This window comes from Brassica napus, chromosome C6 (assembly GCF_020379485.1).
Source record: "Brassica napus cultivar Da-Ae chromosome C6, Da-Ae, whole genome shotgun sequence".
Taxonomy (NCBI): domain Eukaryota; kingdom Viridiplantae; phylum Streptophyta; class Magnoliopsida; order Brassicales; family Brassicaceae; genus Brassica; species Brassica napus.
In genome coordinates this window covers 6920360-6943274 of record NC_063449.1, presented here as the reverse complement: position 1 = coordinate 6943274, position 22915 = coordinate 6920360, and the positions used below count along the sequence as shown (strand labels likewise).

Here is a 22915-nt window from a genome sequence, read left to right as displayed (position 1 = left end):
TTAATAGACAACATGTCAATGCCCGCAAGAGCCGAAAGACTTGTTGATCAAATAGTTGAGCTTTACATTATCATGCATGCAACTCATTAGGCATCTATAGGATTATAATTCCAACTTTCCCGAATAAAAACCCTAAGTCTAGCTATTTCCTTTTTAAGCACCAAAACCCCAAAAACCTGCTATTGAACAAACACTTGTTCTGTTTCAAAAAAAAAAAAAAAAAAAAAAAAAAAAGAACAAACACTTGTTCAATATAAAACTACAATTTACTTTTAAAACTCTTAAAGCATCTTTGATTAACAAATCATATTAGAATCCTTAGGTTCCCTAGCTCCCTGTGAATTCGATCCCTAAGTACTACAACTCGACCTCTTATTTGAGAGAGTATAAATCACTCATTAGGGTAATTTGAGAGGTATCAAATTTGGCGCCGTCGCCGGGGAGCTTTGGTCGCCTATTTTCTAATTTTTGTTAAGTTTTCTGACAGAATATTTTTCTAGGATTTTCAGGTACATGCCCAGTAGTACCAGAAGCAACAAGGAATCCAATTGATATTCTCACCAGATCCTGCAAGTTTAGAACGCACGATCCGTAAGGAAGCGCGCTCCCTATCGACCGACAACAACACTTCCGTGTCGCTCGATTCCGCTCAACCACCGTCGACCCAGACACCAGTCCTGTCGACCGATTCTCGCTCACCCCTGTCGATCAACAACACAAACCTTCCGTCGACCGATACCCTTCACCCAAAATCGATCGACATTCCATCTCGGACATCGATCGATACTGAACCGCGAGACATGGTTGCGCCTTTGATACTTATTCGGGACAACAATGGAGACCTTCATGACCAGAAGGGTCATCTGCGTAATGCAGCAGGTCAGAGAATAGATGCTCAGGGGGCTGCAATCCCTGAGCCTGATGCTACTACTACAGGTACTACCTTACATGTAGATGGGGCTGCCCAACCCAGGACGTTGGCTGACTACAACCGTCCAGATCGCTACTACCCCAACAGATCAGCCATCCTTCCTCCCACCATTGAGAGGGATTTTGAGTTGAAAGCGCAGTACTACACACTTGTGGGACTGTTACCCTACCATGGACTATCCAACGAGCATCCTATGGACCATTTGGAGAGGTTCGAGGATCTGAGTTCTGCTATTAGGGTCGAGGGAGTCTCTGAGGACTACCTATTATGCAAGCTTTTCAGAATTTCACTTGCTGGAGAGGCTCTGCATTGGCTCAAGCAGTTACAACCAGGATCTCTTAAATCCTGGAGCGACATCAAAAATGCATTCTTATGCAATTTCTTTGATGAGGCGCGTGCTGAGGACTTGAGGAGCAATATTGCTACATTCACTCAGGAGCCTGCAGAATCATTCAGAGGCTCTTGGGTCAGATTCAAGTCCTACCAGAGAAATTGTCCACACCACGGATTCAATGAAGTACAACTACTCAGTACTTTCTACAGAGGCATCACGGTGCAGTACCAGATGGATCTTGATGCTTCCAGCAATGGAAACTTCAACACCACGAATCCAGAGGAGGCAGTCAAGGTGATTGAAAACCTAGCATCTAGTAATATCACCAAGAACACTGATTTTGAGAGGAAGAGATCTGCCACCATCCTTGGAAATGATCAGATGGATGAGGTGAAGGCAAAATTGGACAGTGTTCACAAGCTTTTCAAGAAGCAGGTTAGCTTTGTTGAAGATGCAGAAGCTGTAGAGGGTAGACCAGAGGAAGAAGAAGTAAACTACATTGGTGGAGCTGGATTCCAAGGAAACCAGGGTGGAAACAAAAACTCCTATGAAAATAGGAGTAACTTCAACCAAAATTCGCAGTACCAGAAACCCTATAACAACAGCTACAGAAACAACATAAATTTTGGAAGTTCCTACTACCAGAAGCCACCGCCGCCTACTCAAGAGAGCAAGATTGAAGAGATGCTCGATAGGGTTCTTGAGGCACATCAGCGAATGAACGTGGACTTCAATGGGAAGATTGATTCTGTCTACACCAATCTGAACACAAAGTTTGAGACTTTGAGCTCTCATGTGAAGAAGGTGGAGATACAAGTTGTGCAGACAGGAGATGCTATTTAGGAGGCAGGAAGATTCAACAAGAGGAGTAGGGGATGATGTGATGAAGCACCACGTGAATGCCATTATTGAGGATGACTTTTGGCAAGTGGTGAAGGAAGAGAAGCTGCAAGAAGGCGATTTCGAGGTAGAAAGTTTGATGAGTTTTAGCGGGTCACATTGGTTTCGATCGATACCAGACACCGAGCATCGATCGACATACACCAACTCAAATCGGTCGACAGGAGTACCAGAGCTTCGATCGACAACGCCTATGGAGTCAACCACGTCTTGCAATGTCGTGAAGATTCTAACTCACGAGGAGTTCGCAACAAAACACCCACATCCGCCCAACTCTGACAATGTCCGAATCGATCGACATGCCAACATCAACGTCGATCGACACTCAGAAGCTAATATCGATCGACAATTGCCATCTGTATCGACCGATGCGAACAAGTCGACATCGATCGACATTGCCTTACCTGCGTCGACCGACATCAACATCCTTACATCTGTCGACATCTATTCCAGTCTGGTATATCGTTCCTACTTGTTACATTGAGTCCTTATGACTTATTTTTACCATAACTCCGACTGAATTTACACTGGGGACAATGTAGTTTAAGTCTGGGGGGAGGTTTACTGATATTTATTTACTTATTAGACTTATTAAAAATGTTTTCAAATTAAGTTATTATTGAGTCAAGAAGGGGATTATGAACTTATAGATTTTTGCTAGATATCTAACCACTCTTTAGCACCATTCTAGACTTACTAATTGCAGATAGTACTAAAGATACTAAAGTGGATCAACCTGTCAACTATCCACTCTTGCTAAGATTGTTTTGATGGAACCAAAGGTGACCTCCAACACTAAACTTGACACAACTGCTTGTCTTGGGGCTTGGTATACATGAGATAGGATTCTTCAAACAAGTTTGGAAGGTAAAGCATTGTGTATATAGATTTATCACTCTTTCTCTCTCTATTTTCGAAATATAGATTATATAAAAAAATTATTATATTAGAGATTTATTAGGAAGAAATTCGAACAGGACTTTGTGGCTACAATCATTAAAGTTTGCTTTATAATAATTTCATAGGTAAAATATTAGAACAGGACTATGTGGCTACAACCATTAAGGCTTGCTTCATAAATAATCCTAGGATATAGGTCAAAAAGAAGTGAACAGGACTTGGTGGCAACCACCATTAAGGCTTGATTCATGGAAGTCTCTCTAAACTTGGTTAATGATCTTGCATATAAGCACACTTTGACCAAGAGAAAAAATTAGTAGAGAGAGAGGATATGAACTAATGTTTACCTGCAGGTCCAAATACTTGTTTGAAAATCCTAGAATCCTGTGATCGATACTCCCAAGGTAAAGCCTTCACTTTTATTTTATGCTAAGAAATGAGGTTGGTAGAGGGAAATGAAAGACAAGATTATGCTAAGTTGTTGGCTAGATGAATTTGGTTGCTAAGCTAGGATATGGTATGATGTACTTTTGTGATTAGGACTTCTTAGATGTGGATTGCAATATTGTAGAGGTGATGATTCTAAGTTTTAAATCATGTGAGTCCCTGCTGTTTTTAAAACCTCTTTCAGAGAGACTGCCTGTTTGTTTTGCTTGAGGCCAAGCAAAAGGGTAAGTCTGGGGGAGTTGATAGACTATGGATTTGACCCATTTTTATCCATAGTTTATAGGTGTTTTTACTAATAATTATATTATTATAGAGTCTATTTATTATATTTATAAGATCAGGAATGTTTTGGAGATAAGTGATGATTTTGGAGCATTTTGGAGATATTTGGAGCAAGCACCCACTACAAGAAAACAACGACATACTGAGGGAAAAAATCGTCGGTATGTCGTCGGAATAACGTTATTCCGACGACATACCGACAAAACAAGTCCTCGGAAATTCATTTTTCCTCGGAAATCCCTCGGAATTTTCCGACGGAATTCCGAGGAAATAAATTTCTGAGGAAACTCCGAGGACCACCAGTTCGTCGGAAAGCTCCTCGGAATATACCGAGGGAGAACTTCCTCGGGATATTTCGATGGAATTTCCGATGGTCCAATCCTCAGAAGTTTCGACGAAATGTTCCTCGGAATTTTCATCGGGAATTTCCGAGGAACGGAGCCCTCGGAAAATTCCGAGGAACGGGTCCCTCGGAAAATTCCGAGGAACGGGTCCCTCGGAATATTCCGAGGGACCCGTCCCTCGGAATATTCCGAGGAATGAGTCCCTCGGTATATTCCGAGGAACATGTCCCTCGGTATATTCCAAGGGTTCATTTCCTCGGAATTTAAAAAAAAAAAAAATTTAAAAATAAAATTTTTGAAATTTAAATTCGAAAATATAAAATTAAAATTAAAATTGAAATCATATTAGTTAATATTCAAAGTTGTACAAATAAAAATAAAACATTCCGAGTTTTTGAAAAAAAAAACTACGGGTCTGGCACGTTCGGGTACATCCTCTGCATCATCTCCATCATTTGCTGGTTCAGCCTCCTCTGTGCCTCATAGCCCACCTGTTGAGCCGCCATCTGTGTCTCCAACAAAGATATGCGATCATCCTTGTCCTTCAACTGAGCCGTAAGTACTTCTGGATCAACAAATGGCGGTGGTGCAGAAGAAGGAGGAACCGACCGGGTGCGACGACCCAAACCGACCAAATGTCCCTTCTTCTTTGGAACCGACTGATATAGAAAATAGCCAAATTTACAAATTTAAATCAAGAAATAAATGAATTGAACTTTTAAAAAAGGAACTTACGGATTCAACGATTTCGTTGATTCGAAACCGGGACAAGTTGGTCGAAGCCGTCGAAGCGTCATCCTCGGTTTGAAGCTGAGACACTTCGTCTTGCACCTGAGATTGGACCAGGCTGACCACTTCCCTCACAAGACCGTCATCAATCTGGCCGGTCTTCTTGTTGGTATACGCCCTCTTCATTAGGGCGAGATCATCAACCGGCTCGCCATCATTTTCTTCCGCCTTGAAAAAAACATAAATTAAAGAAACATTAGAAATTAGAAGAAATGGACAAAAAAATAAAATTTCCAAACTTAAATAATTGAAGAAAAAGCGGTTGAACTTACCATGCGATCTCCTAGAGAGGCAATAGATTGAGCACCCAAGTTATGCTTGAAGACGCCCTTCCCTTTACGGTCGCTCCTGCGGTTGGTGGAGTTGGTGGAAGAAGTTTCTTTCGTCTCTTCCCTATCCCAATGCGCACACAACTCCGTCCAGACCGTGTTGTTTATCGACTTTGGGACCTTTTAATAAAAAAAAAAAATAGTTTAATAAATTAAAAACTTGTTTAATAAATTAAAAAATTGTTTAATAAATTAAATCGAACCTTGTTGATTTCCTACTTCTTCTTCCACTCGTGGATCTGCTTCCCATAGTTGTCCATAACTTTATGGACGAAGTGGTGATAGATAAAGAGCGTCTCATCGGAATTCCAGTTGAATTCTTGCTGAAAAAAAAACACAATTAGTAGAAAATTTATATTAAAAATTAAAAATATAAGTAAAAAATTAGAATACTTACCGCAAACTGACGAAACCACAGATGCTGCTTGTCGGTAGGGAAGTCTGTGAAAGTCGGATGTCCCTTGTCGAGGGCCGAGTACATCACACGGTTGATCCAAGCGCTGATCCTGTTCCCGGATCGGTTGAACCTAATAAAAAGAACAAATGCTTAATAATGAATCAAATTTGAATGAAAAAAAATATGTTTAATTACCATGTTTGACCCCGTCCATATGGATACAGAGTGAGATAGGGAAGATGGTCACGACCGGGCTGTCAAACCAACTCCGCAACACTCATCACGCCCGGAGGACCCGGAGGAGCAGGAGCGGGTGCAGCTGCGGGAGCGAGAGGAGCAGGAGCGGGTGCAGCTGCGGGAGCGAGAGGAGCAGGAGCGGGTGCAGCAGAGGGAGATATATGGTAGGAGCTGTGGGGCGAAGGGAAATCCTGAAAATGGCAGGAATCCCGAGACTGGCTCCCCTTACCACCACGACCACGACGTTGTCGAGGCCGGGTCTGGTCATCATGAGAACTGTAAATTAAAAAAAAAAATTAATAAATATAGAAATATATAAATTATTTTTTTAAAAAAAAAATCCCAAATAATAGTTTTTAATCACAAAAAAAGTTTTATAGATATTAAAAATGTTTAATAAATATTTAAAAATAGTTCTAATAAACAAAAAATAGTTTTAATAAATAAAAAATAGTTTAATAATTACAAAAATAGTTTTAATAATATTAAAAATGTTTAATAAATATATAAATTTATAATATATATATATATATATATTTTTTTTTTTTTTTAAATCCCAAATAATAGTTTTTAATCACAAAAAAAGTTTTATAGATATTAAAAATGTTTTGTAAACTCCCATAAATCGAATTTATATACAAAAAACGTTTTGTAAAATCCAAAAAATTGAATTTATATACAAAAATCGTTTTGTAAAATATAAAAATCGAATTTATACACAAAAATCGAATTTATATACAAAAATCGATTTTATAAATACAAAAAAAAGAAAAAATTTATAAAAAAATTCTAAATCAATTCAGCAAAACAAATTATTCAACCAAATCACAATTCTAAACCTATTATACAACCAAATCACAATTATATCCAATCACCCTAACAAAAATCTATCAAATCTACACAAAAACCTAACAAATAGAACCTAAGAGAGTGGGATAGGATCCTTACATGATTTGTGTAAGAGAAAGGGGAGATGGCCGGAGATATCGTCGGAGAGAAGGGGGAGATCGCCGGAGAGGAGGGAGAGGAGGCGGAGAGGAAGAAGAGAGAAATGGAGAAGAAGAAGCGGCTCGTGGTTATAAAACCTAGGGTCCGACGGATAGTTTCCGTCGGAATTTCCTCGAAATTTCAATTTCAATTTTCGCGAAATATTTGCCCGGTTAAATGAAAATATTCTGAGGAAATTCCGACGGATACTTAAATATTCGTCGGAATATTCCGAGGAAATACCGAGGAACTAGTGTTTGGGGTTTCAAAACATCGATTTTTTTTGCCGTATTTTATTTCTTATACAATTGTAATGCATACCATTGAGAATTCTTTGTATAGATGATCATAAACCATGAAATAACAAAATTTCAAAACAAATTGTAAGTATTCCATTTACCGTTCATTAAAGTGTGTAAGTGTTTCTCTTATGTTGTGGGGATTTCGTTCATACAATCGGAAAAGTGTTTATTATAGGGTAAGGAACAAATTTTTGACTTCATAATCAGTCTAAGACACTTAATAAGGGTTATATAAGTGTTATTCAAACCGCAAAACGTTGTTTTCGGTTTAAAAACCTTTTTTCCTCGGAATTTCCTCGGAATATTCCGAGGGAATTCCGAGGAAACCCTTATCTTCCTCGGAATTCCGTCGGAATATTCCGAGGAAATACCGAGGAACTAGTGTTTGGGGTTTCAAAACATCGATTTTTTTTGCCGTATTTCATTTCTTATACAATTGTAATGCATACCATTGAGGATTCTTTGTATAGATGATCATAAACCATGAAATAACAAAATTTCAAAACGAATTGAAAGTATTCCCTTTACCGTTCATTAAAGTGTATAAGTGTTTCTCTTATGTTGTGGGGATTTCGTTCATACAATCGGAAAAGTGTTTATTATAGGGTAAGGAACAAATTTTTGACTTCATAATCAGTCTAAGACACTTAATAAGGGTTATATAAGTGTTATTCAAACCGTAAAACGTTGTTTTCGGTTTAAAACCCTATTTCCTCGGAATATTCCGAGGGAATTCCGAGGAAACCCTTATCTTCCTCGGAATTCCGTCGGTATTTCTATTAAAAAAAAAAAGTCGATGCTAGTCTGTTTCCGAGTCATCATCACCAGATGAATCTGAATCTGGATCTTGGTCAAACTCTCCAATCACTGGTTCATCCTCTACGTGAACGACGGCTTCCTCTCCGACTACAAGGCCAACTCTAGCTAAATCTTCTGCTGTACTTAAGTTGTCGGATGTGCTTGGTTGTAGTGGGTCTTCCAGCTCAGAACTTCCCTGAACTCGGCCTCTCGGGTTGAGTCTTGTAACAGTAACCCATGGATCATCTCTGTTCCTTACCCGGGGGTACTTGATATAACAAACCTGTAACATTTAAAAAATTATTAGTAAAATTATAAATTAATACACATGATGATGAATCATTCTAAATAATTAACATTTAATTACCTGATCGGCCTGAGAAGCAAGAATGAAAGGATCATAATATTGCAGCTTTCGCCTCGAATTTACTGATGTAACACCAAATGCATCTGTTCTCACACCTCGATCTAGAGTGTTCTCGTGCCAATCACAATAGAAAACAGTACAGCGCAATCCAACCATGTCCAAATACTTGATTTCCAAAACCTCACGTATGTGTCCGTAGTATACATCATCTCCTGATGCAGAACAAACACCAGCATCATAAGTCGTACTCGAACGTCTCCTCTTCTGAGTTGTGAATGCATATCCTCGAGTACAAAATCTCGGATATGACTTCACAACAAATTTTGGTCCAACGACCATCTCGCGTATCCAATCGTCAAATGTTTCACCTCTGGCCAAACCAGCAGACACCTATATTAATAGCACATATATATGTTATATCAATAAATGTGAATTAGTATAAATATGTGACAAATGATATTTTAATTTGTTTAATGCACTCACATAAGTAAACATCCATCCAGAAAATTCTCTCTGCTTCATTTCTTCTAGTTCGTCCTCTGTGGCGTATCTATATTTGAACCGCTTTTCTGCCATGAAAATCCTGTACATATGATGACAATAATGTAATTAATTAAGATTTAAATTTCAACTTGTTAAAATAAAAATTTGTAAGCTAATTTATTTACCTCTCATATTGAAGAACATCTTCGCAGTTGGTGAGCAAATATGTTTGCAAATTGCTGCGCTCCTGCTCAGTAAGTCGACGGTCCTTTGGTTTTCCGCTAAGTCGTCCAACGTCTGTGAAAATGTCTGGAACCGTAACATGATATGTTGCCCGTTCGCCTCAATCATCATGCTGAGCAGGTCTTCTGTTTTTGGTCTGAACTTCTGCTGGAAAGTAGTACTCGGCAAAGTTTGAAGTTTCTTCATTGATCATCTGTGCGACTATAGAACCTTCCACCCTACTTAAATTTTTCACCATCTTCTTCAAATGGAACATATACCGCTCATACAGATACAACCATCTATACTGCACAGGACCACTAAGTTACAATTCTCTTGCCAGGTGAATAACAAGATACTCCATAACATCAAAAAATGGGGGAGGAAATATCTTCTCAAGGTTGCACTGAATCACGGCTATGTTAGTCTTCAAATTTTCAATACCTTCAAGAGTCACTGATCTCGTGCATAAATCGCGGAAGAAACCACTTATCCCTGCAATTGCTTCATGAACATTCTGTGGTAATAGTTCCTTGGAGGCAAACGGAAGGAGGCGCTGCATCATTACATGGCAATCGTGGCTTTTCAAGCCAGTAAATTTTCCTTCCTTTCTGTCGTTACAGTTACGCAAATTAGATGCGTAAACGTCTGGAAATTCCACATCGTTTGAAATCCAATCAAAGAACGCATCTTTTCCCTCTGCATCAAGTCGGTATATGGGAAAAGGAGCCCTACCATTCTCATCAACATGAAGTTCTGAACGAGCACATATATCGACTAAATCATGTCTTGACTTCAAATTATCCTTTGTTTTACCTTGAACATTAAGGATCGTGTTCATGAGATTGTCATAAAGTTCTTCTCAATATGCATGACATCTAAATTATGCCTTAGCAGATGATCCTTCCAGCATGGCAGATCCCAGAAAATACTTTTTTGTGCAAGTTATGTAGGTCTCCAACAGCATCTACCGGAAAACGCTCATGTCCACCGACGTCTGGCGTCCTTTCTGCACCAAAATCTCTTAGTTGTATCTTCAAATCTTTCCCACAAATTTCCGGAGGTAGACTGTCAAACACCCTCTTGTTCTTCGTAAACAAATTCCTACTCCTACGATATGGATGATCAAGTGGTAGGAATCTCCTGTGACAGTCAAACCAACACGTTTTCATTCCGTGTTTTAGTTGTAAAGCATCAGTGTTATCTTGACAATATGGACATGATAGCCTTCCATGCGTTGTCCATCCAGATAACATACCATATGCTGGAAAATCACTTATTGTCCACATTAGTACTGCCCGCATTTGAAAGTTTTCTTTACACGAAACATCGTATGTTTCAGCACTTTGAGCCCATAGTTGTTGCAACTCATATATTAGTGGCTGAAGAAACACATCAAGTGATCTCTTAGAATGCTCTGGTCCGGGAACGAGAATCGAGAGAAACAAAAACTCTCGTCACAAGCACAAGTTTGGGGGGTAGGTTGTATGGTGTAAGAATGACAAACCATAGAGAATATTGTCTTCCACTCTTGCCAAACGGGCTGAAACCATCAGTACATAATCCAAGGTAGACATTTCTTCACTCATACGCAAAGTCGGGATACTTTGATTGGAAATGCTACCACGCTTTTGCATCTGAAGGATGTCTGATCTCACCATCTGTTGAGTGCTCCGCATGCCATCTCATTGGTTGCGCTGTGCGTTCAGACAGATACAACCTCTGCAACCTTTCCGTCAAAGGCAAATACCACATCCTTTTATATGGCACTGGAACTCTTCCACTCGTATCTTTATAATGAGGCTTTCCACAAAATTTGCATGTAACCCGCTATTCATCCGCCCTCCAATAAATCATGCAGTTGTCGCTGCATACATCTATTACCTGATACGATAAACCAAGACCAGCTACGAGTTTCTGAACCTCGTAGTATGAACCAGGAGCTACATTATATTCGGGTAGAATACCTTTTACAAAATCAGCAATCGCATCCACACAGTCTTCAGCCAAATTATAATCTGTTTTAATGCCCATCAATCTTGTAGCAGATGATAAAGCTGAATGATCATCTCTGCAACCTTCGTACAATGGTTGCTTTCCAGCATGGAACATATCATAAAATCTCCTAGCTTGTGCATTGGGTAAATCTTCCCCTCTAAAATGATCATTTACCATCTGCTCAGTACCTACACCATAATCTACATCCGTTCTAATTGGTTCTTCTAATCTAACCGCTGGCTGAGGTTCGCTAGTACTACCATGTTCATAATCAGTTTCCCCATGATGATACCAAATTTTGTAACTTCGTGTAAACCCACTCAAATATAGATGAGTCCAAAAATCCCACTCTGTAATAACCTTTCTATTTTTACAATTAGAGCAAGGACATCTTAACATACCTGTTTTTGCTTCCGGTTGTCGGTGAACTAACCCCATTAATTCGGTTATACCTCGCTGGTATTCTTCCGTAAGCAATCTCGTGTTCGGATCCAAATGAAGTCGATCGATCCAAGAACGAAAATAATTTGAAGAAGACATGTTTTTTATGAATCAAATTCATGTTTTTTATGAATCAAATTCGTGTGTAAAGAGAGTAAGAGGGAGGATGAAGATATGGAGTGAATGAAGAGGAAGAGGGGTGCTTGTATTTATAGTTGAAATCCTACCGACAGCCCGAGGAAATTCCGACGGAATTCCGACGCCAACGGCTAGTTTGTCGGAATTTCCTCGGAATTTTTAAAATCCCCCAACGGCTCTCTAACGGCAAATATATCCTCGGAATTCATCGGTTTTTTCCGAGGAATACATTTTTCCTCGGTATTCCATAAGAATATTCCGACGGATTAATATTTCCTCGGAATTCCGTCGGTATATTCCGAGGAAATTCCAAGGAAACCAAATTTTGTGTTTCCTAGGAATTTCCTCGGAAATTCCTCGGGATATTCCGAGGATTTCATTTTCCGTCGGAATGTCCGTCAGAATACCGTTATTTTCTTGTAGTGACCCGAGATGACCATCGACATCGATTATCGGTTGATATTGGAGAGCTAGAATCGATAGATACACAAGACATGGTGTCGATCGACAGCGAAGCGCGCCGGAAGCCCGTTTGGTCACAGTCAACTTGAAGCCCAAGATTTCACTATTTTACAAGATTACCCCTGATGAGTTTTTACCCTAATTATATAAGCTTCGCCGCCATGTTAGAGGCAAAGTGTGCTTTCTTTGTGTTTCATTGTTTTATTGATAGATAAGAGAGAAGATCCAAAGTTATAATTTGTGATTGGAACTCCATTGATATCTATATTATTATTCTATGAAGTTTTTATACTTAACTGCTGCTATGAATTGCTTAGCCATGTCTGAGTAGTTCTCTTGTTAGCTTTTAGTGTTTAAATAGTTTAGGAGGGATTAGCCCCAACTATAGATTGCTGAGTTGTGATAATCATCTTTAGGATTGTTCATTAATGTATGTGTCTAGATTAGCTACCTAGAACCTGCCCTTGGATTGATTGGTAAAAGCAATAGTTTAATTCACATCCTGAAAACATTCTAATAGAGCTATGTTTCTTGCTATTAGCAAGGCGAGAGCTTATCTAGTGAGCTTAGTAAGCATTCATTCAACCTGCGCATAAAGCTTGACTAGAGCGCGTCGATCGATATCACACTTGAATAATCGATCGACGGTGCAAAAGGTGTATCGATCGATACGCCCATTAAAAATTGATCGACACTTTCTATAGATCAATATAACGAGAGTTGAGATCATAGATCTAGTTAATAGACAACAAGTCAATGCCCGCAAGAGCCGAAAGACTTGTTGATCAAATAGTTGAGCTTTACATTATCATGCATGCAACTCATTAGGCATCTATAGGATTATAATTCCAACTTTCCTGAATAAAAATCCTAAGTCTAGCTATTTCCTTTTTAAGCACCAAAACCCCAAAAACCTGCTATTGAACAAACACTTGTTCAATATAAAACTGCAATTTATTTTTAAAACTCTTAAAACATCTTTGCTTAATAAATCATATTAGAATCCTTAGGTTCCTTAGCTCCCTGTGAATTTGATCCCTAAGTACTACAACTCGACCTCTTATTTGAGAGGGTATAAATCACTCCTTAGGGTAATTTGAGTGGTATCAGTAGTTGATAAAGCCTACAAGTATTGCCCTTCTAGTCAAGAATGGAAGAGGGCAAAGATTATCCATGAGATTTTGATGCCTTTTTATTGCATTACCACTCTAATGTCCGGGACAAGCTACTCAACGTTCAACTTATATTTTGGACATATTTGGAAGATTCAGTGTATATTGGAAGTTAATAGGAGCAATGATGATAGTGTCATCCGAGACATGATTTTTATGATGAGAAAAAAGTTCGATAAGTATTGGGAGCAATATAGTGTTATTCTTGCAATGGGTGTTGTTCTGGATCCTAGGATGAAATTCAGGCTTTTGAAGCATTGCTATGATGAATTTGATCCATTTACTTCAGAAGAAAAAAATAAAACACCACGAGAAGAAGCTTTATGATCCCTTCGAAGAATATAGGAAAAAGTTTCCTTTGACTCTTGCTGTGAGTTCTTCTAGAGTTGATTCCCGTGTTGCAAAACGAGGAAGAGGGATCTTGGGCGTGCAAGATGTAAGTTGTTAGTTTAGTTATTGATTCAACTTTTGTTGGTTGGTGGTTATATACTTATATAGTAACATTTCAAATTTCAAATGATGCACGATTTGTTTGAGTTAGATGATGTTCCAGATTATATGGAAGAAGGAAAGTCATCTTTAGATATGTATCTGGAAGATCCTAAGTTAGATATGAGGAATCATCCTGATCTGAATGTTTTGCAGTACTGGAAAGAAAACAGAAATCGCTTTACATACATGGCAATGGACATCCTTAGCATCCCCATAACCACTGTGGCATCTGAATCCTCATTTAGTATTGGATCTCGTGTGATAGATAAATACGGAGCCGGCTGTTGCCTAGTAACGTCCAAGCTCTATTGTGTACTTGTTCTTGGATATATGGTTATATGCTTGACGATGAAGGTATACATACTTTTGTCTTATAAATTGATCATGTGTATAAAAGTCTAACACTATTCTCTTCGGAAATTGTAGATGATAATGGCGAAGGTGAGACAGTTGTTATTAGACCGGGTCCAAATGATGTGGAAGACATGATCACACGTCCACCAAAGGAGTTAGTTCTTTGATTATTCTCAAAGTAAATATTGACTCTTTTCTTTGACTCTGCTTATTTCTGAGAAATTTGATATGCATGAGTCTTGAGTGTGTCATTCTCATTGGTTTTATTGCGATACTATGATTCTTTCTTTGGTAGTGCTATTGTGTCCTCAATATAATTCAACAAGAAAACCACTTGTGAAAATCCCTTTTTGAAACGAGTTTCTTTTTGGGTTCTTGTTATGTAAAGTGTTTTACACCTTAGATGGTAAAGGAATAGTGTAACCAGTGATTGTTAGAGTGAGTGTTTCATCAAGCAGAATATTCTCTATCTCTAAATTGGTTCTTTGAATGTTGTATGTCTTCTAAGAGATTTTAAGATATGAGTTTGCACTCAAATGGTTGATTTTGTGTTTCAGGTGAAAACAATGGGCATGCATAACAAGAGAAGTGAACGATGAAGTGGCTCGATTGGAATTAGAGACTTTTGTTTGTGTTCTATTATCAAACGACCAGAGTTCTTGTTAATGTGTAATGGTGGAGACTAGAGAGGCAATCTTGTTTTTCTTGCTAGACATTTGATTTTCTGTTATTTAAAATATTTTGATGAGCTATATTATATAACTTGAGAAAAGAAAATTATATAATTTGCTAATCTTCGATTAGCATTTTTTTTTATTAGCATTTTTAATTATTAAATGTTAGTAAGTTTATGGTAAACTTATTGTGATATAGTAAATATTTTTAAATTATGTTTATTAATAGTATTGTTAATGAGTCAACCCAATAAAACCATTAACTCATTAATTTAAATGGGTTATGGTTTAACCCAATCCATTTAGTTAATGAGTTGGATTAACTTAATCCTCATGATCCATAAACCGCTCAATCCATTTGGGTTTGGATTGGGTTGGATTGGGTTCGATTGGATTTTCCGTATTTTTAAAATACTTATAATTAAATAATAATATTTATAAATCTAAAGAAATCAGAAGCTAGTCGAAGCACCATGTGAAAAGGTCTGTTACCTAGTTTATCAGGTGTATCCAGAGGCTAGTGCTAAACTCAATCTAGTTATATCACTTTCTCTTTCAGCTTCCTTGCTTTTGTTACTGTTGAATTATTCAATTATGAAAATCCTTATGCTTTGAGAAAAAAATGTATCTGCATGAGATCCATCTCCCATGTTATATGTTTCGTAGCCGTCATTTTTCAGCTGTTAAGAGTTGGAACATGAATTCTTTGTCCTTTTGTTTCACAGATGTTACTTGATACGCAAGCCATGAAACTCATGGAGTTTCAGCACATCTTGGAACTTAAGGTGTTTTTGTCTTTTCTTAATACGCTTTCATACTTAGATTATCTTACAAACAATTGACAAACAATTGGCTTGAAGCGGAAGTTCAGTAGACAGTATTGTCTATATGTTTATACAACAGTTTGGATGTCACTGGCAACTATCTCTGAACCGTTTTGTTGTGTTGATGCAGGGCCTTAAGAAAGCGGATCAGCAGAGTATATATACTTGATGATTTCAACAAGCATGGCCCAGGATTCACACAGCCCTCCGTTTCAGCGGTAATGCCACAACCAGTTCCAAGTTCCAACCCCACCTGCATCGGCCCTGGTAATCACTAATCCGGCTATAGCAGCTGGGTTCATAGCAAACACTTGTTGGGATCCTAGACTTTGCTAGAAAGATAATTGTGTTTTGGATAGTGTGTGACATAAAGGTACTTTTTTTTTTTGGAACACCCGTAAAGGTACTTTAAGTAGTGAATTACCTGATAATTAACATTTGTGTGTTAAGCTGTGACTTTTTTTTAATAGATGCTTTAGTGGTTTGCATTATTTGGTGTCTTGAAGTGATAGAGAAGATAAAAGAAAGAATAAGCTTGGGGTTTTAGAAACCTTTTTGTTATTTTGAAAATTAAGATTTGAGTCTATTAAATTTAAAATATATTATTTTCGCATAATTTTATTTTCTTTCCAATTTTTAAAATCTATTATTTTCGATTACAGATATATATATATATATATATATATATTCTTTGAACTATTGGATCCTAACACCAAACAACATAAAACCTCCTTTGTTCTCCTCTGGTTTGGCTTCTTCTTCACCTCCTAACTTCGAGTTAATCTCTGGTTTCATTACATCATCAAAGCTGTTATGAACTGTCTTGTTTACTTCCTCATCAGTGACCGCTGAGTCGTTGTCTGAAAAGCAATGAACATCAATCATCAAGAACTTTTTGCTCTGACCTTCTAATGTAGGAACATCACAAGTGTAAAAAGTGATAACATCTTTCTCCTTGAGTCTCTTCTCCTTAACGAAACCAATCCATCCTCTGGTAAGGACAAAGCTCTGGCTACTTGTCCAGTAACAATACCTAAACTTCCATTGTCTCATCTCTCTGTCATAAAACACAACCTCAACATCTTCTACTATTTCGCCCTGTTCTCTTTCGCTTATGAAAGGTAAATACTTCACCGCATACTTCTTCGGTATCACAAGACGGTTAAGTTTCCCGACATCACTCGGTGTCAGTTCCTTCTGAAAAAGCTGCGTGCATGAGAACTGCTTGTTGGATTCTTCATCTCTTCGGTTCTGTTTTGATCCCATGACAACCTGAGAACGGTTTTTGAGAAACTCTTTGAACTCGCGTTGGTAAGAACCGTCTTTGATCATGTTCAGCACGGCTTCTGTTGTGTAGCCTTTTTGAAACACCGGTTCGTGGACCGTTAAATCAGACCATGGGAAGTTTCTTTGCGAGTTTGCGTCGAAAGTTCGAAGCTTGATGGATGCGCTGTCATAAGACATGGCGGCTTCAGCAGCTGATTTGAAAGTCCCGAGCCATATCCGTTTGTGGTCTACGTAAATCTGAGCACCCCAGTGACCGTTCTGATGCTGAACAACTCCCTTGTACTTTGTATTGTCTGATGCGGAAACTAGTGCTTTGTCGGTGGTGGGTGGTTCGTTAAGTCTCATACGTTTCTTGACAGGTAAGTAAGAATCGTTTGTGTTTAAAGTCTCTGACTTTGCAACGTCCATTGGAATAGCAGAGGATACTAGAAACATATCCGAGAGTTGGATTGTGAAGGAAGCAAAGAGAAAGACAATGTAGAACTTTAAACAGAGGCGCAAATTGTAGGAATAGTCAGTGCTATGTTTCTTTAATTTGTGTTGTTGCGTTGCATGAGTAGTGGGTATTTAACAAGGAATGAGTTTCCGTTTTCTTACAATGTAACATTAAGAAAAGGAAATAATAGAGACTAAGACAGCTGTAAATGTCAAATTAACTTAAAGAGTTTTATGTTAATTTAATCATTAACATTTTCTCATCCCATGTTCCGTATTTTCCTTTTGTTAATTTGGTTCTTGTTTTCTGATTGGTTAAACTGAAATTATATCTCTCTTAGACGAACAAGAAAGTTGACAAACTTTATGTTACAAAAGTTTTTTAAAAACAGTAGGTAAATTTGGTTTAATGTTGCCCAAGATAATGAGTTAAGTTCGCAAAGCCCAAATAAAATAACGAAACAACAAATTAGGGTTTCACATTCGAACCGAGTAAATATCTTCTTTGGTTATGGGTCCGAAACTGCAGACAAAGCACACTTTCTGATGAAAATTGTCTCGGATTAGGATTCATAACCAAGAAACGTGTTTCCTTAACCGAGTGTTTCTGCCTACCCATAAATTGTTACAGAAAAAAAATCTGCCTTGGTATTCATGGAAATTGTTACAGAATAAAAACATTTTTATTTGTTTTCATTTACATTCGTCCACGAGAATATTAAGTAGAAACAAAGATTTGGTTTTTCTTTAATAAATTGTTCTATTCACTTTTAATACTTGATGGAAGCTCCATTGATCAAGTAGTTTGACTAAAAATTAACTAATGCTAGTCTGAGGTTCAAGCAATTTATCATAAATTAATAGAGAAAAATTTAGAAAAAAAGTTAGTATTAAATCTTTGTACAAATAAAAAGATATTTATTGACTAAAGAAATTTTTTTTTTAACAGAGAAAATAAATTTTGTAGGCAATTGGTTTAATGTTTTTAAATGATCAATACGTCAACCCGGTTTAAGATCCGGTACAATAATCCCGGTTTATGATAGGAATCTTTGGAACTGAACCATTTGTTTCCAGAAACATGTCGAAGATGAAAGAACCAAACAGAGATCGATTTGTAAGAAGAAGAAGAAGTCTGTTCAGTAATTATGAATCCGATTTCGTCCAGGCTCACCTCAGCCTCTCTTCTCCCAATCCCACACAGAATCTCCCTTCTCTCCGCCATGTCCTTCTCCTCTTCTTCTTCAAGGTCTCTGAAAGTCCCTACCTTTAAGGAAGAAGACGAACAAGAGAAGCTCAGACAAGTTCTCAAGTACCACAACCAGACGAAACACTCATTCACCAATTACGCAAGAGGCCCTCGAGGCCTCGACTGGGCCAATCAGCCCAACCCTTTTCGCAGATACCTCTCTTCTCCTCTCCTCCCTCTCCTCCAACACGACGAGGGCCACCACCACTCTGTTCTCTACTCTTCTCTCTTCGACTCCTCCTCGCTTCCTCCTCCAAAACCCATCTCTCTCTCCACAGTCTCCCACCTCTTCCTCCACTCCCTCGCCCTCTCCGCCTGGAAAACCACCGGAGCCTCCACCTGGCCCCTCCGCGTCAACCCCAGCAGCGGTAACTTGCACCCCACGGAGGCATACCTCATCTCTCCCCCCATCCCTTCGCTCTCTTCCCTCCCTTTCGTGGCTCACTACGCTCCAAAGGAGCATTCTTTGGAGGTCAGAGCTCACGTGCCTTCCACCTTCTTCCCCAAGTTCTTCCCTGAGAACTCTTTCCTCATCGGTGTCTCTTCAATCTTCTGGCGTGAGGCTTGGAAGTACGGAGAACGCGCGTTTAGGTACTGTAACCACGACGTGGGTCACGCGATCGCTGCTCTGGCCGTTGCAGCTGGAGAGCTGGGGTGGGAGTTGAAGCTTCTTGATGGATTAGGAAGTGATGATCTCAACGTGCTAATGGGCCTCCCTGAGTTCCCAGAAATTGAATCTGAGCATCCTGATTGCTTGCTGCTCGTTTTCCCCAAGGGAGGTAGTGATTTTATTAACATAGATTACAAAGGTATAAGCTCTGCTATTAGAGAAGGGTTCACTAGTTTGGAGTGGAAAGGGACTCCTAATGTCCTGAGTAAAGAGCATTTGTGTTGGGACATCATCTACAAGACAGCAGAAGCAGTCAAGAAGCCTTCATTGATCTCAAACTCATCTTCAACTTCAATAGATGCTTCTTCCTTTAAGGCGAGTGGTGTGGTTAGCAGGAGTTCGTATAAGGACTTAACAGTGAGTCAAGTTGTGAGGATGAGAAGAAGTGCGGTTGATATGGACGGTGTTACTTTTATTGACAAGTCCGCGTTTTACCAGATGTTGATGCATTGTCTTCCTTCTGGTTCTTCCACCAAGGGAGAGCCGCAAGGAGAGCAGCTTGCACTGCCCTTTCGTGCTCTTTCTTGGGACTGTGCTGAGGTTCATCTTGCTCTGTTTGTGCATAGAGTTTCGGGTTTGCCCAAGGGTTTGTATTTTCTAGTGAGAAACGAGGATCATCTCGGTGATCTCAAGAGGGCTACGAGGTCTGAGTTTGAGTGGAGGAGACCAGATGGTTGCCCTGATGGGCTTCCTCTGTATATGCTCGCCCAGGGTGATTGCCAAAGGCTGGCAAAAGGACTATCGTGCCATCAGGTAATAGGCTTTGGATATATCGAGTCGTGGATGCATAAAGTGTTCTAAGAATCGGTCTAGGCCAAATCGGACCTAGAGGAAACATTCTTAAGGATTTTTTTTTTCTTGAATCGGGTCTAGGCGCGATCAAAAATTCAAAAAATCGGTCTAGACGCCCGCCTAAGCAATAATTTCTTAAAAAGCGCCTAACAATAGCTTAGCGATTTCTTGAACATTGGATGCATATAACTTGGATCTTTGTTGAATCATGGTGGTGGGGGTTGTTGATGCAGGACATTGCAGGGGATGGGTGCTTCAGCCTAGGGATGGTGGCTCGGTTTGAGCCAGTGATGAGGGAGAAGGGGTCATGGATGTACCCTCGGCTGTTTTGGGAGACGGGTGTTGTTGGGCAAGTTTTGTACCTGGAAGCACATGCAATGGGGATCTCAGCAACTGGAATAGGATGTTATTTTGATGATCCGGTTCATGAGGTTCTTGGGATCAAAGACTCAAGCTTTCAGAGTCTGTACCATTTTACAGTGGGAGGTCCGGTTTTAGACAAGCGGATCATGACTCTTCCTGCTTATCCTGGTCCCACCAGTGATGTCTAAGATTATACTCTAGTCTTTGTTGAGTCTGTAAACAAATCTTGTCTTAGTGATTTATAGTGTAATAAAAGATACAACTTACATGAAGTTCTGTTCCAAACTGGTTCTTGAAGAGGACACCCAGTGTATTGATGATCAACCATAGCAGGGTCATCTATCATTCAGCTTTAGTTCGGTAAAGATGTGAGATCTTGTAAACGTGTTAATAAATTCATTGACTGGTTGAAGTTTCTTCTTGCAGTTGAGTTAAAAGATGTTCCCGGGCTGTAAACCCTGTTAACTACAAACACACAAAAAAAACATACATTTATAACTCTTTATTAAACTTAAAATTTGTGATTACTAATCCTATAATTAATGAATATTATTTATATTTGAACAAAAAAAAATAAATAAAAAATTGTGATATATTTTTTTTTGAACTCGTTGTGATATTTTTTTTTAAGTTGTAATTTTAGAAAACAAACACAGAAATAGTAGTAAATCTTTTCAGAAATAATATATTTTATCAATATATGGACAAATCTATTAATACATCTTGATCACTTACATAATTAATTCAGTTAACCATATCTAAGATCTGCAAAGATATTTTTTTCTATTTTTTTTTTACAAAGACAATACAGTAGAATGTATTTAAAGAAGTTTATGCCATTTGTCAACAAAAATTAACTATTTTCTGGGGAAAGAAACAAAAATAATTGTAAAAGAAAAAGGAAAAGGCAACTAGCCGTTGGGGTGTGTTTTCTTCATTCAAAGCGACGTCGTCTTCACCCAGTCAGACGCCCCTTTTATAACCTTTGGTAACTCTTCCATCGTTCCTCCTCTCTCGCGCACGCACTCATCGAAAGAAGGGAAGAAAGAAGAAGGATCTTTGTTTTCGCTCTCTTCTTCTACTTTCGATCTTTGTGATGGCTGCCGTTAATGGGTACCAAGGGAATACTCCTGCCGCAGATCCTCCGGCGTCAAACGGATCAAAGCAATCTGCTCCTCCGACTAAGACTGTTGACAGCCAATCTGTTCTCAAAAGGTTTGTCCTTTTGCATCTCTGCAACATAAAGAAACCGCCTTTGTCCTTTTGTCTGGTTTGTAATTGATGGCTCAGATTCGTTAGTCTTAGATTCATTGTTTCATTAGTACTTAAGATCCACAAGGAAAGACTTCTCTTATATCTTTGCACACAAACTGTTTGTTAGAATGTTTCTTTGACAAGTGTGCCTATGTTTCTTGTGTCAATGTGGTTTCCCTCTACTCTATACTGCTCAAAGCTTTGATTTTTATCTTACTTAGATTCCTAATCAAGATTTCTCTTTACTTGAACGCAGGCTGCAATCTGAACTCATGGGCTTGATGGTAAGTTATCTTTGTTTCACTTGTTGACAATAAGCAAAGTCTTGAACCAGTTTTTGTTGTTGTAGTTAAGATGCTCATGTATGGTCTTTTGACTTGGGGTTGTTTTTCAGATGGGTGGTGACCCTGGAATCTCTGCTTTCCCAGAGGAAGACAACATCTTCTGTTGGAAAGGGACGATAACTGGAAGCAAAGACACTGTCTTTGAAGGAACTGAGTACAGGCTCTCCCTCTCCTTCTCCAATGACTATCCTTTCAAACCTCCAAAGATCAAGTTCCAGACTACTTGCTTCCACCCCAATGTTGATCTCTATGGCAATATCTGCTTGGACATTCTTCAGGTAAAGTATATACTTGTGTCTTGTGTGCTACACAGATTCAGAGAAACTTAATTTGTTTTCACATAATCTAATTGGGCAGGATAAATGGTCATCTGCTTATGATGTGAGGACGATACTACTATCGATTCAGAGCCTTCTGGGAGGTAACTTATTTTGCATAACCTTTTGATTTTCGTGTAAGCTTGTTGGTTGGTTGGTTGGTTAGTCGTATATCTGAGTTTATGTCTCTTTACCTTGGTCAGAACCGAACATCAGCTCACCATTGAACACTCAAGCTGCTCAGCTCTGGAGCAACCAAGAAGGTAAATAACTTATGCAGATAATGATTAAACACATATGCATCTTCTGCTCCTTTATGAGTTTCTTATGTCTCTTTCGTATTCTTATGCAGAGTATAGGAAGATGGTTGAGAAGCTCTACAAGCCTCCCAGTGCATGATATTTCATGATATCATAATATGATTTTCCAGAAGAAAGAATATGTATTTCATTTGCTTTCTTTGTTTATCATCAACAGTTTTATCTGTAACCTTTACCTTGATTACCTTTGATTATCATAATATAGTTTTCCATAAGAAAGAGTGTGTATTATTTTGTATACACTTGCTTTCTTTGTTTCTGATCATCAATAGATTATCTG

General features: G+C 38.6%; 3 protein-coding genes across 3 annotated transcripts; 2 read left to right on the top strand and 1 right to left on the bottom strand.

Annotated features, from left to right (window-relative positions):
• Positions 1 to 14667: 14667 nt before the first annotated feature.
• On the bottom strand, positions 14668 to 17734 carry LOC106405491 (AP2/ERF and B3 domain-containing transcription factor At1g51120-like). Its single transcript, XM_013846014.3, has one exon. It carries the CDS (start codon positions 17324 to 17326, stop codon positions 16301 to 16303), a length of 1026 nt encoding a protein of 341 aa, XP_013701468.3. The 5' UTR covers positions 17327 to 17734; the 3' UTR covers positions 14668 to 16300.
• A 672-nt stretch (positions 17735 to 18406) lies between these two features.
• On the top strand, positions 18407 to 20672 carry BNAC06G03680D. Its single transcript, XM_048760391.1, has 2 exons — positions 18407 to 19998; positions 20271 to 20672. Exons 1-2 carry the CDS (start codon positions 18475 to 18477, stop codon positions 20586 to 20588), a joined length of 1842 nt encoding a protein of 613 aa, XP_048616348.1. The 5' UTR covers positions 18407 to 18474; the 3' UTR covers positions 20589 to 20672.
• Positions 20673 to 21341: 669 nt separating this feature from the next.
• On the top strand, positions 21342 to 22900 carry LOC125588691 (ubiquitin-conjugating enzyme E2 20). Its single transcript, XM_048760392.1, has 6 exons — positions 21342 to 21615; positions 21911 to 21938; positions 22049 to 22276; positions 22356 to 22419; positions 22519 to 22578; positions 22668 to 22900. Exons 1-6 carry the CDS (start codon positions 21497 to 21499, stop codon positions 22712 to 22714), a joined length of 546 nt encoding a protein of 181 aa, XP_048616349.1. The 5' UTR covers positions 21342 to 21496; the 3' UTR covers positions 22715 to 22900.
• Positions 22901 to 22915: the final 15 nt, after the last annotated feature.